This window comes from Lycium barbarum, chromosome 2 (assembly GCF_019175385.1).
Source record: "Lycium barbarum isolate Lr01 chromosome 2, ASM1917538v2, whole genome shotgun sequence".
Classification (NCBI taxonomy): domain Eukaryota; kingdom Viridiplantae; phylum Streptophyta; class Magnoliopsida; order Solanales; family Solanaceae; genus Lycium; species Lycium barbarum.
This window is the reverse complement of record NC_083338.1, coordinates 151493376-151507858: the sequence shown is the minus strand read 5'-3', so window position 1 is coordinate 151507858 and position 14483 is coordinate 151493376. Positions and strand designations below refer to the sequence as shown.

Here is a 14483-nt window from a genome sequence, read left to right as displayed (position 1 = left end):
CCTGCTCAGTGATCCAATAAGGCTGGTCTTTGGGTTCTTGATATGGGCAATTTGCAGGATTATCCTTCGCTAGGGTGGTCTTTAATTTTTGTCCTTCGCTAAAAGCGACTTTTTGAAAAAAAAAAAAATTGACTGGTCTTTCATTTTTGTCCTTCGCTAAAAATCCCTCAGTTTTGGGTTCAAATCCTCGCTCAGTCAATTTTTTTTTAAAAAAAATCGCAAGGTAGAGCTTGGATTCGCAAGGCAAAATTTTACAGGCTTGTAAAATTCTGCCTTGCGAATCCAAACATCTGTCTGGGGAAATTTCCTTCTTTTTTTTTTTGATGAGCTGTGATTCGAACCCAGAACCTCCGGATATTAGGCGAAGGATAAAAATTAAAGACCACCAATTTGAAGGACAAAAGTTAAAGACCACACCAAAAGAAGGACAATCCACGCAGAAAAAAAAAAGTCTTGATATTGGCCTGTTGGAAGGTGGAATCCTTGATATTTGAGATTTCATGTGATTATTCTTTGGGCTTCTTAACCAGTTTCTACTAATCTACCTCTTCCTCACCCCCCCCCCCCCCCCCCCCAAAAAAAAGGGACAATTTGCACGATTGGCCTTATTGGGGGATGATCTTTAATTTTTGTCCTTCATTTAATACTCCATGGTTCTGGGTTTGAATCTCGGCTCAGAAAAAAAAATACATTGGAAGCCTGAGTTTCGTAGCAACATTAGGCCTATTCGGTAAAAAATTAGGCTTTAAGGCAAACCTCAGCCTTAACGCCGAACTTTTGCCAAAATTAGGCTTATTCAGGCAAAAGTTAGACCTTGCTTGAATAGGCCTTAAGGCAGAGGTTTTGCGAAAGTCTTACCTTGTGAAATTCTTTTTTATTTTTTTACTGAGCGTAATTTGAACCCAGAATCTCAAGATATTTTCAGTCACTTTTTTAAACGAAGGGTAAAAATTAAACACCAGTGCATTTGAGGGTAAAGACTGAGTCGGAATTCGAATCCAGAACCTCTAGATATTAGGCGAAGGACAAAAATTAAAAAAAAAAAAACAATTTGAGGGGCCAAAATTAAAGTCCAGTGCCTTTGAAGGTCAGTCTTGCAAATGACCAAGTTCAACCCAGTCAGATCAGAGATCCACTAAGGCTGGTCTTTGGGTTCTTGATATTGGCCTGTTGGAATCCTTGATATTTGAGATTTCATGTGACTATTCTTTGGGCTTCTTACCCGGTTTCTACTAATCTTCCTCTTGTACAAAAAAAAAAAAAAATTAAAAAAAGATGGACAATTTGCATGATTGGCCTTATTCGGGGATGGTTTTAAATTTTTATCCTTCGTCTAATACCTCGAGATTCTAAGTTTGAACCACGCCTCAGTTAAAAAAAAAAATTGCAAAGCCAGAGTTTTGTAGCAAAATTAGGCTTATTCGGGCAAAAATTAAGCGTTGGGACAAACGTTTTCCCAAAATTAGGCCTATTCTGTGAAAAATTAGACCTTTCCCGAATAGACCTAATTTGGACAAATGTTTGGCCTTAAGGTAGAGGTTTTGCGAAAGTCTTGCCTTTATTATTATTATTATTTTTACTGAGCGGGGTTCGAACCCAGAACGTCAAGGTTTTTTCGGTCACTTCTTTAAGCGAAGAACAAAAATTAAAGACCAGTGCGTTTAAAGGGAAAATGAAAATATACGTCATACTACTTTTCATTATGGATTAGATTCAAGGAGCGTGGATTTCTCCTCAACTTTTATCGATTTCTATTTCTATTTTTGTTGTCTCAATGTATGTGGTGACTGAGCATATAACTTAAGAAGGGATTTTTTTTTTTTTTTTGAAACATGTGGTCTAAAACAAATATAAATATTATCTGACTATATATCATCTCATTAAGAGTATAATTATAAGTTTTAAAGTTAGATTATTTTTAAATAAAACATATAACATTTTGTTTAAAAACAGCCTAGAAAAAAAGTATGACAAATAAAGTGGGAAGAAGGGAATAATACTTATGCCTAACATGTCAGTTGCTTATCATTTCAACTTTCTACAAAATATCAGTCACATTACATCGTAACCACTTAAAAAAACAAAATACACGTATAACAAGTCAAACTGAGATTTATATAATTGAACCTTTTACGGCAAAAGAAATTAGCTGCTCCACATATAATAGCAAATACATCTACTATGTAAGAAAAGTGTACATAAGCCAATAAAAATCTTTAAGAAGGTCAATTACCAATCAAACTCTTCTTTATGATATTTTAAGACTGAAAGAACCGTCACACATAAAGACAACAAACGAAACAAAAAAAAATCTAAAAGAATGTGGTGGATATCCTCTTTTATATATGTGGTTGATATGTAACCAAAGCCTATCAAGTGGATGTGTTTATAGTTACTCCAATAGGATCACAGCCTAGCCTCATCTTAACTAGATTTCCTTTCTAGTTTCTTCTTCCTTTTTTCTCTTTGGCTATTTATTAAATTGGCAATTTTTTACTGAAATTCTGCACAAAAAAAAAAGATAAAATGGCTACTCTCACAAACTTTTTGCTCAAACCCTCTCCTGATCTCGCTTCAATTACCAAAATTAGCCCATCACTTCACTGCAGTTTCCCTACAAACCAATCTTTCGAGAAATTGAGGACTTTCAAAACAAACAGGCCCTTATTAATTACAAAGGCTACAGCAGCACCTGGTGTTGAGAAAAAAGTGAACAAAGATGAAAGAATACAAAAGGTTAACAGTATGGAGGAATTGGATGAAGCACTTCAAAAAGCCAAAAATAAGCTAGTTGTGGTGGAATATGCAGGCAAAGATAGTGAACGTTCCAAAAATATTTATCCTTTTATGGTGAATTTAAGTAAGACGTGTAACGACGTTGATTTCTTGCTGGTGATCGGTGATGAATCGGAGAAGACCAAGGCACTCTGCCGCAGAGAAAAGATTGACAAGGTAATGCTTTGAAAACATAATTAAATCTCTACATGAAACATAATGATAGTACTATTTCCTTTTCAATTTATGTGACAGTAATTTAATTTGGCGTGAAATTTAAGAGAGGGAAACATTTGAAAATTTTAAGTCTTAAATATGTCAATATTATATGTAAGACTATAATAGTTTATCATTAACTTGAGATAGGATGTTTAAAGCTAATTCTTTTGCTAACTATTTTGGAACAATTTAATCAAAAAAACAGTGTTACGTAAATTGAAACGGCTGAAGCAATACACTACAATAATATATACATGAATATTGTTAATAAAAACATCGGCGTATAGTCTAATATAATTTGAACGATATTTGACTATGTATGACTAGATCTTTCGTCCGATTAGAGGCGATCTAACATTTAAGACTTGATAGGTTTAATTTTTGAAATTCTTAGCCTGAATATATTGTATTTTTGATCTAACATTTCACATGGAAATACTAAGTTTAGTGAACCCATAAAAGAGCTACAACCCCTTATTATGACCCTGTCTTAAGATGATGGCTTAGTAACTAGAGGTGGATCGAGGAGTTGAAATTTATCGATTGATTTGGAATTTGAAGTATGTATATTCTGAAGTTTATATGTGTATATTGAGTGAATTTCTCAATAAATATATAAAATTTGTACTAAATTAGTTACTAGATTCTCCTGAACTATTACTAAAATATACTAGCTCCACCCCCGTTAATAACACATTATGACCCTTTCTTACCAACTTACGAAGTTAAGCCTATATGGACGATCTTAATAGACGTTAATTCCAAGCAAATATGATATAACATACATGATCCAATAATTATGTATCACACTTTTAATTGGCCTCTCATTTATTAACACTATCATCAAACTCGAAACGGTTAGAACATTAATAAATTATTTTAGCTAATGTAAGCTCTTTTTTTTTTTTCCCAATAGGTACCCCATTTCACCTTCTACAAAAGCATGGAAAAGATCCACGAGGAAGAAGGCATAGGACCAGACCAACTAGTCGGGGACGTACTCTACTACGGTGACAGCCACTCCGAAGTGTTACAGCTCCACAGCAGAGAGGATGTAGAAAAAGTAATTCAAGACCACAAAATGGATCATAAACTCGTAGTCCTCGATGTTGGGTTGAAGCATTGTGGACCATGTGTTAAAGTTTATCCAACAGTGATTAAGCTATCGAAGCAGATGTCTGATACAGTTGTGTTCGCGAGAATGAACGGTGATGAGAATGACAGTTGTATGCAGTTCTTGAAAGACATGGATGTAGTTGAAGTGCCTACTTTTTTGTTTATACGAGATGGGGAGATTTGTGGAAGGTATGTTGGATCTGGGAAAGGAGAACTTATCGGAGAAATTCTTAGATACCAAGGAGTTAGGGTTACTTATTAAAATTGTTGAAATATGTTGAGCTTAATTATACTTAATTGGGACATTTGATTGTGAGATGATTATGGACTAGTTAAGTGTTTGTCGTACAAAGAGTAACCAACTTGGCTTGGTTGAGATGTAAGTCTTCGTATGCTTAGTTTGTGAACTATGTTGTAAGTGATCTAGATTGGCATAATTGATTTTGAATAAGAATGTTCTTACTTATACCAGTTAGCCTTACCCTTAATTTACTTGAATTTATTTTGAAAGAAAAATCCGAGCCTAAATATTATACTAGGGCCTATAAGTAAAATTCCCGCAAAATCCGAATTGCTGATACGATATTATTCTTTCCATATTAGACTTGCATTATTACCGATTCATTTTGGTTTCTACACCATCATATTTAATAGATGTATGACTTAAATAATATATAATCCGTGTATATTCGTCGTATTACAGTTCATATATATATATGTTCACCATAAGTTAAATTCTGTATTGTAATTCTTACATGACAACTCCATCAATGATACCTAGGAGTAGCGGTGTGCATTTAGTTATTGAGATAAGTAACTCTAGTTTAGCAGATTCCTTATCTATAAAAGAGTGAAGGAAGGGAGAAAAAGAAAGCCTTTTCTTTTCCTAGAGATATTCATTTCTCATTCATTATTCGTCAACATCCATCTTATGATGGAAGACCCCATTGATTTACAAGAATGGCCTGAGAGGTGGGTGGTCTTGAGCCTTTGACCTTGTTTATTCATAGGCCTATGGGGGCTCAAAAGTTCAAGACTATTTCCGATTGGTAAAATTAACAAAATAGCTACCTATTAGAACTTTCCTATCAATTATAGCTATCCTTTTTTTATTTACTAAACGTAGCTACCTTTCCAGCTTTAAGTGTATGTTTAACTCACAAATACACAGTCAAAGAGTAAAAAAAAAAAAAAAAAAAAAAAAAAAAAAAAACTGATGCCTAAAATTATGCCTAATCAACCGTGTACCATTAAAGCTGTAATTAATCCTATATTTGGTAAATTCAAATTTTAGTTCCACAAAATCAACACAAAACAACTTTCCTTCATCAATCAAATATTCAAAATCAAACGTAACCAAATTCAAATTTCAAAATCTACTGAACCTTCAATTACTCTGTTTTTATTTCAAAAAAAAAAAAAAGATCACCATGAAGATCATCGTTTGAGGTAATTCAATCAATACGTATTTGTCAAAAATTTTGTTCATAAAGTTATGTCAATCTATTGTTTAGATTTTTTTTACCGTAAGAATTATGTATTTTCAACAATCTGTTGAAATTTGTTTTTTTACGAAAATTAAAAAGCTATAGATCGTCGTTTCAGGTTGATCGATCAAATATATTATAGTGATTTGAATAGGTGTATGTCAATCATCAAGTACTGTTTATCTGTTTTCAAATTTACAATCAAAATCACTGGTTTTGAAATTGATGAAAAAATTATTTGAAAAATACTTATCTTAAGGTGAATATGTTCTTAAATTGGTATAATTTCAAACAAAAACATCAATTATAAATCTCTTTAACATTACAGGTATAAATTTCATCTAGTATTTCTGTTATGTATTTGTCAAATACTACCGAGTATATTTTATGCAAACTGCAAATAAATCCAGTTTTTGGAAATTTTGATTGACATATTTAATGTTCTTAATGGTTTAAGTTGTTGAAACGAATTATGTATTTGTCGACTGTAAATTGAATAATTTGATGCTGTATTTTTGGTTTATATGTTACCTGTCAAAATTATACGTATTTACAGATACAATAATATAATTAAGTGTATGTTGAATTTGTAATGTTAATACTAACTTTTTTCAAATGTGTATTTTTCAATTTAACAGTATGATGTATGTTGTATTTGTTAATATTTACGTGTGATGTATGTTAAACCTAGTAGAATCTGATTTTTATTATAAATGTTATTTTTTAATAAGGAACTCTGTTTTTTTATTGAATGTATTTTTGATCTTAAAACAATTTATATTGAAAAACCTTCAAATACATGGAGTTTTTTTTTGACAGATTGAAAAAAAAGTTTTTTTTAATCTGAAGACTGATTTTACATAATGAAATCTGTTTTTTTATTGAATGTATTTTTGTTCTTAAAACTGTTTATATTGAAAGAAATTCAAATACATAATGTTTTTTTTTTGTTTGACAGATTGAACCATCAACAGAATTTGTGTGACAAACGATATTGCTGTGGATCCTCTACCAGACGAGTGTGAATGGAAAATTCCAAAAGATATCTTGGATGAAGTGGTGTTGCCGCCGAGATACAAAAGACCACCTGATAGGCCAAAGAAGAGGCGTGACAAACCTTTACATGAATTAATGGCTGGAAAAAAGAGACATGCTTGCAGTACTTGTGGATAACTTAGACACAACAGGCGTTCGTGTGGTTTTGAGCCTAGGAGAAAATGATTTGGTTTCAATTATGTTTTTATAATTGTACCCTTACTTAGGGAAATACTCCGGGTTTTTTTAAGAATAAGGACAAATGTGTCAATAATTTCTATTGACACTTATTATCTGTATTTCTATAATTCTTGTTTTGTATAAATGTTTGTCGTAAAATTCATTGATTACTGTCAACATATGTACAAATGCATCTAGTTTACAGTATAAAAATCATCAATAATTCATGAATAGAGAGGTCAAACATACATTGAGATTAAATTTGATATTATAACATACTTGAGTAAATAACTGTGTATGTTTGTTCAAGAAACTTAATGTGAATACTTGAAGATTGTTTTTCTGTTCATTCAAACATACGACAACCATATAGTATGTGGATTACAAGAACATTAGGTTTTTATATCAAAAAAATGATATGTATTTTTAGCTGTTAAGTTGAAAAAACATTATGTATTTGTAAAATACATAGTTTATAGATGTTAATGATGTCAGTATTTGAAGGCCACTTTTTGATATTCAATGAAATTTTCTTGTTTCCGAATATTATGTTCAACAGTTAAATAATTGTCAACATTAATAGTAATCTTAAAAAAAAAAAAAAAAACTGCACATTCATTTCAAAAAATTATAATCCAACATCAATCTAATACATCTAAAACAACAAACTAGCTACTAAAGGAAAAAAAAAAAAAAACATCATTTATCCTAATATAATTGTTCAAACATCATGAACATCAACAGTGTTGTAATCTATCTCAGTCCTAATTGGTCTTGGTGGAAAACCTCACTATCACTCTCAGCATTATTGGCCAACTTAACTTCGGCGTATCTCGACAAAAGAGTGCCATATCTCATACGTAGCATATGTGCATCAATATTATCTGGTATACTCCCAGCCGTTGGAGGACGTTTCAACATGAATTTAGATCCCTGAAAAAATAATTAATAATATGAGAACAAATACACATCATATACTAAAAAAATACATATGACTGAATATTAAAAAAAACACATAAATAAATAAATTACTGGTTCTTAAAATTTAAAAACTACAATACAAAATAAACATACATACTTTAGAAAAAATGTTCCCATAAGAAGCAAGTTAAAAAACAACCCAAAATACATAAACAACAAAACATATATATTTAGACCTAAGTTTTATTTCCAGAAAAATAGACATACATATAATGAAAAAAATCTGAGAAAATACTGGATGTCAACAAATACACAATAAAAACTGAAAAATATAACATCTATCTCGCAAAAACATACGACTCTCACAACTAAAAAAAAATCAACATACATTCATATAGATTAACGTATGTGTTTACAACATAAATATAAACTGAAAATATGATAAATCCGCTCAACATGAAAATCAAAAAAAGAATAATCAAAACATACATTCATAAAAAATTACGTATGCGTTCAAATACATAATAAAAAAATGAATTTTTTTTTGAAAAAATACTTGATTCTTCACTGATAATTTTGCTGCTAATAAATCTTCATCAACAACAACATTCTTCCCCTTTTTAGCATAATCAACTCCAGATGTATTTCTCTTCTCTGATGTTGTAACAGAAGCTTTTTTCAGTCTCAGAAATACATAGTTGAAGATTCGCTTTTCTCTTAGGATGATGTATTTTCTTTGATCTAGTATCAACATATTCTTTCTCAGCAGAAGCTAAATCAACATTGATTTTTTGTTGAGAAATACCCAAATCAAAAGTCGAAAAATCTAAATTTTGAACACTATGTGTTATACCTCTAGTTACTCTCCTATTAGGTGTGGTTTGATCAGCCATTAGAAGAATGATTTAGTGATTAACACCTGAAAATTAAACTTTGATTTAAGTTAAAATTATAAGAACAGTAACATTAAAAAACGAAAAATACACAATATATAAAAATACTTACACAAATACACAACCACCCGAGAATTTAGGGCACAAAGTCATGGTTGAATCATGGATGAAACGTGATTGAAGGTTGAAAGTAATGGAAAAAAACTGAAGAGAAAAAAAAAGGCTAAAATTTTGAGTAATTAAAGAGAGAGAATCCTAATTAATGTGTGAGTATGTAATTGTACCGTTAAAAGGGGAAACAGGGATTGAGCAACGTGATTTTAGGTGTATTTGTGTATTTTTTACCTTTTTTTACCATGATAGCTATAATTGGTAATATTGAAAAGTTTTAAGTTATTATTAATAATAAAAACAAATGGTAGTTATGTTCATTAAATATGATTAAAAAGAAGCTATGACAAGTAATTTTTCCTTACAAGGTCATCGGGAGTAATTTTCTGAGCCACAAGCCCAGAACTAGGTTCATTTGGGCCATGAAATAAATCACATGTAGTAGGCTTGTATCAACATGTAGCTCAACTGTGCCTCTGTTGTCCATCACTAGTATTCGTCTGAACTATTAAAAAAGAAAGATTTTACAACATTATCAGCTAGTTGGTAAAAAAATATTTTCACCTACTTAATTGTTAATAGTTTGTAATCTTTGCTAGTAAATATTCATCGTATTATAAGTGTAATCACACTGAGTCACTGATTATATAAAAATTATACAATGCATACTGGATTAAAAAAAAAGTTTTAAAAAATAGAAACTCTACATTTTTAATCTCTCTCCCACTAAACATTGAGGCAAAGGAGCTTTTGATTATCATTATCTCGCTTTCTATCCCGTCAAATAATCAATCAATTAGGCAGCTTCAATCTTAAGTTAATTGAGTTTAGTTATATCTTTAAAAGAAAAAATCAAAAGCTGGATAAAATATACATGTCGCTTTAGTGCATGACATCCTACATCTCTTGCCACCCAAAAGAAAAACAAAGATTATAAAATGCTAAGGAGTCATTTTGAGAAGTTTAACAAGTCAATTAATTGAAATAGCAATGCAACTTGTGTTGGACACAACTCCTAGTATGTCAGCAAAGTTGATTTAGCACGTAGTTTTACACCTTATAGGATTTGAACATTGAATATCGTTTTGGACTTTTGATACCTCTGCTTAATGAAGTGAACAAGAAACACCTGATCTCATGTTTAAATTGAAAAATTTCACCGTATTTTTCAATTTACTTAAGTTTCGATCGACAAAATTACTTGATATCTGTGAAATCGAAATATAACAAAAATATCTAGCCAACGTCAAGGTGTGCGCCATGGCGAATCTATGTTGGAGTTACAAATTAGGTAAATAATTTTAAAATTATTATATATATATATATATATCATGAATCAACCGTTATCCTGATGTAGAATTTAAAATTCATAAAATTTAAATCCCCTCGTGATGAGCAAATTTACACAAAACACATAACACCACCGCCATGAAAAATATGCATCTAAACAAAATCAAACTTATTATCTTATTAATACACTGATTTGGCCTGTGGTTTTGCCTAGTCATATTTATCTATTTTTGACTCTTTTGACAATTTCCTTCTCAAATCATCAAGTTCTCAATGTTTTCACTTTTCACCAAATCCTAGTCGTGACATAGTCAATAATCCCATCCTTACCCTTATCCAACCTTCTTTCTTGTACCCTTCCCCCACCCCACCAAACACACATATATAAATACACCCTAAATATGACAAATTTAATCATTTAAATACCAAAACTAAGTTTTTTTTTTCTTTTCATATCAGCACCAACAGAAGATCAAAAGAGCTAAAATTTTCATGGAGAAAGAGAAACCAGCCAAGTCAATGAAGAACATGATCATGAAGTTTTTGCCAAAAGCAGCAGCTGCAACTGTCATATTCCAAAATCACCCTTATAGTCCAGGCAGAGAAAAAAGATTTCATCATAATCACAAAGGATTTTCTGGTCCAATTGTATCAATTATCCCAGCAGAAGCAAGAACTAGAAAATCAAATAATGAAACATATCAAGAACCGACATCACCAAAAGTCTCATGCATTGGCCAAATCAAACAGAGGAAAAACAAGAAAAAAATCATCAAAACAACCACACCAACTCCAGTGGTAGAGAAAAATCCCAGTAAGAAGAAATCATCAAGATCCAATTTTAGAAATATATTTCAAAGGGGGAGCAAATCTGGTGATGATACAACTAGTTCTTGTGATGTACAAAACAGTGCACCCAGTTTGAACCAGTTGAAAAAATTTGCTAGTGGTCGTGAAGGTACTTTGTCGAATTTCGACTGGAAAAATGTGCAAATTACACCAGAAGATCATAGAAAATATTATTCTGATGATGATAGAGAAGATTATTCTGATGAAGAAGAAGAAGAGGAGGTAATTATTCCATTTTCAGCTCCAATTTTAGTAGGAAGAGATAATAGACCGAATTTTCCTTTGGAGCCAAAGAAGGAAATTAATTTATGGAAAAGGAGAACCATGACCAAACCAAATCCTCTCCAATTGAAAAAATAAGGTTGTATAATTAGTTCTCTTCAATTGATTTGTTGTTTTTATTCACTTCAGCTTACAATTAGGTTACTTGTAAACTATGTTGTTCGAATCTTTTAAAAATACAAATGTATCGTGCCAAATCTTGAAAAATTTAGGATTGGACACGGACATCCCGATCTTTTTAGAGGATTTGAGTAATATAGGTTGTAAATGAAATACCATTTAGTATTATATGTGTATTTTCTTGAACTCCTGTATATATTCATGTTACGATTAAAGATTGTTCTTGATTACGAAAAGTAACTGTAGAAGTCGAGCACTTTCGAGTGAATGGATACTCTGAGATAGAGCCAGAAAAATTGTGTGATTCTTGTGGCCACGTTCTTGATTGAAAATTGGAACAAAAAGTCGTCTAATTTGATTTGAATCATATTAAGGGGGGAAAAAAGAATATTACAAGAAAAGGATAAAAGAGAATAAGCTGTTTTCATCAGAGACGCAATTGATATGTGGATGTTCACATATACCTACAAATTTTGTTTGGTGGCAACTATCATTATGCATATCTGTCAGCCAAAATTGAATTTTGACCATAGTTTTCAACGATACTCCCATGTTCTTTAATGTTGTACACAATTTGTTAGAGCACTGTGAACAAGATTTTTGAACTTTTTGTTTTGTTTGGAATAGAGATAATCTTTTGCACGTTTATTGTAATTTGATAGGATTATATTGCTGCGACTTCAGGATTTGAACTTTACGGGCTCTAGTTATAAGATTAATCTAGCACAACTCATTCAATTTTCTGGGTCCGAAATTAATTATTTATAGTAATGTTCTTTTTAACACATGTGCAAAGTTCGAGTCAAATTTTACTAAGATCATCTGAAATCATACCTTACCTTCTATATCCGCCCTGATTATGTTCTTAATTTTTACCTGGTCATTAGATAAAGTGATAAACTATAAACTGTTTTTTCTATCCCTAATTAAGTTTCCATGACATGGTATATAATAATATTCTCTTTTAGTCATAAATCCCCGGTCTACCAAAATAAAAATGTTTGTGGGGTGAATTAGGGGCGGAGGGAGGAAGGGCCAAGGGGTTCATCCGAATCCCCTTCGGCGGAAAATTACAGTATCTATGCATGGTTAAAATTATGTTTCATGTATATATAGTAGACGTTGATCAATCTCTTTTGGCTTCTTCGTGTATTTACTTTTTCATATTTTGAACTCCCTTAGTGAATATCGTGGCTCCGCCACTGAGGTGAATAGAGATTTACTCTTGCGGTTTGAAACCATGAGATGAAACCAGCGTTTGGACATGCATTTCATCTCATAGTTTCAAAAATTTAAATATTAAACTTGACCCATAAGTTTATATTTTATAATAAAAGATTCGTAAAGTTGGTAAATATTTTTAACAATTACTCCCACCAACCATTTACCAACCTCATTAACTTCCACCAACCTTTATTTATGTCTACCATGTGGGAGGATTATATTAAAGAGTAGTTACATTACTATTCATGTTAAATTTTTGTTTTTATTGAACTAAAGTTTGATCAATTGATGTTGTATTTTTTTGAAAGGCGTTCTAGTAGTGTATTAATTTTGTTATGAACTATGAGTTGCTCATTTGGTAAGATTTTATAAGAATTGAGAATGTTTTGATAGCTTTCAGAATTTGTGAATTTTTATGTCTATAAGAGAAAATACAACTTAAAATATTCAAATTACATGTTCAAATATGATTTCAAACCATGTCGAAACGGCTCCTGAGACCTGAGAAAATACTCGTGATTTCATGCGGCAAAGATGATATATAAGACAAAAATGACTTTGCAATATGACTAAAAGTCGTAGACAGCGGAATCCTTTGGCAGTCCAAGATTGATAATAATCCGATGTATGAAATATGAATTTTGTTGCTCCCTAGAGTTATATCTACTAGACTCGCATTTGTCCATAAAAAAATGAGTAGGATGTGACCATCTACGATCAAAGAATGATATTGGTGGTGGAATAGGAAGTACTTTTCCTATTTGCCATCCTGAAACAAAAGTCTTGATTACTAGTCTGAGAATAAAGTCGTCTTTAGTAGTGAGTGATTTATCCTTCAAAGAAAAACTTCTAGCGCGAATTATGATTAATCATACGCTAAAGCAGGTACCAAACACCGAGTGTAAAATAGAGAAAAAACAATTTCATTGTTGTTAAGTCAAAGTTTCAAAAATAAAAAGTTAATTCACTATATATGGTGGGTTAATTTTAACACTCCGTAAAGAATAGTTTCCAAGGTTAGAACTAACCTTTAATTTTGGATAAATGAACCTTCATTTGTCATTCTACCACCTTCCCTTGATGGCTAATAATATAAAGTTAGCACTCATAATTAAGAAATTGTATAAGCAAAAGACCTGTTCAATGTTGTAATTAAAAGTCAATAACAATCTAATAGGTGCAGAACTCCTTATGCATGTTACGTAATGAGAACTATAGTATAAGACAAAAATTGTATAAATTACGAGGAGTAATATACAACTTACAAGAAGGGAATGCATATAAAATTTGAACCTTACATAAAAGCAATGTAACGTGGAAGCAGGTACTACAGTTTAACTACAATTCAATTGTTGACTTGTGGTTTACGATTTCACTTGATATAGATTAAAATAAAGGGACCGTTGGATAATAATTAGAAATTATTTATAAATCAAGACTTCTTAAATAAATCTTAGTTGATTGTTTACGTTAACCTGGATGCAACTCCTAATAATTCTAGCTAAACCAACATTGACATTTACCTAGAAGATTGAAATTGAATACGTGAAGAGCTGGCAAGTGACAACTCTTTCCTTAATTTCGCGTTTCGCAGGGGTGAACTTACGGTAATAGTTACAAGTTCACGAGAATCAGTAATATTTGTGTATATATTATTAATTTTTTATAAATATTTGATTGTGAACCCTGTTAGTATCATATACTACTCAGTACTCCCTCGGGTCTATAATAAGCGATTTTTTTATCTTTGACACATCTCTTAAGAAAATATTAATTCCTAGAGAAAAAAAGATATTTTGACTAACTTCCTCTTAAATAAAGAATACTCCATATTTAATAGTAGTAATTTTCTTATCATAAAAATTCACTTATCTAGATAGGGAGAAATTTAAAAATTATTTTGGATCAAAATAAAAAAGTTGAAAGGTCACTTATTATGAACCGAGAGAAATATTAATTTAAGACTGTTATAATTAAGAAC

The 14483-nt window shown here is 31.2% G+C and overlaps 2 protein-coding genes across 2 annotated transcripts; both read left to right on the top strand.

Annotated features, from left to right (window-relative positions):
* The first annotated feature begins 2382 nt into the window (after positions 1–2382).
* Positions 2383–4576, top strand: LOC132628155 (thioredoxin-like protein CDSP32, chloroplastic). The gene is made up of 2 exons (XM_060343895.1): positions 2383–2952; positions 3911–4576. The coding sequence occupies exons 1-2, from the start codon at positions 2527–2529 to the stop codon at positions 4370–4372; spliced, it is 888 nt and encodes a 295-aa protein (XP_060199878.1). The 5' UTR covers positions 2383–2526; the 3' UTR covers positions 4373–4576.
* A 5814-nt stretch (positions 4577–10390) lies between these two features.
* LOC132623960 (uncharacterized protein At1g76070) lies at positions 10391–11514 on the top strand. Its single transcript, XM_060338777.1, has one exon. It carries the CDS (start codon positions 10520–10522, stop codon positions 11234–11236), a length of 717 nt encoding a protein of 238 aa, XP_060194760.1. The 5' UTR covers positions 10391–10519; the 3' UTR covers positions 11237–11514.
* The last annotated feature ends 2969 nt before the right edge of the window (positions 11515–14483 follow it).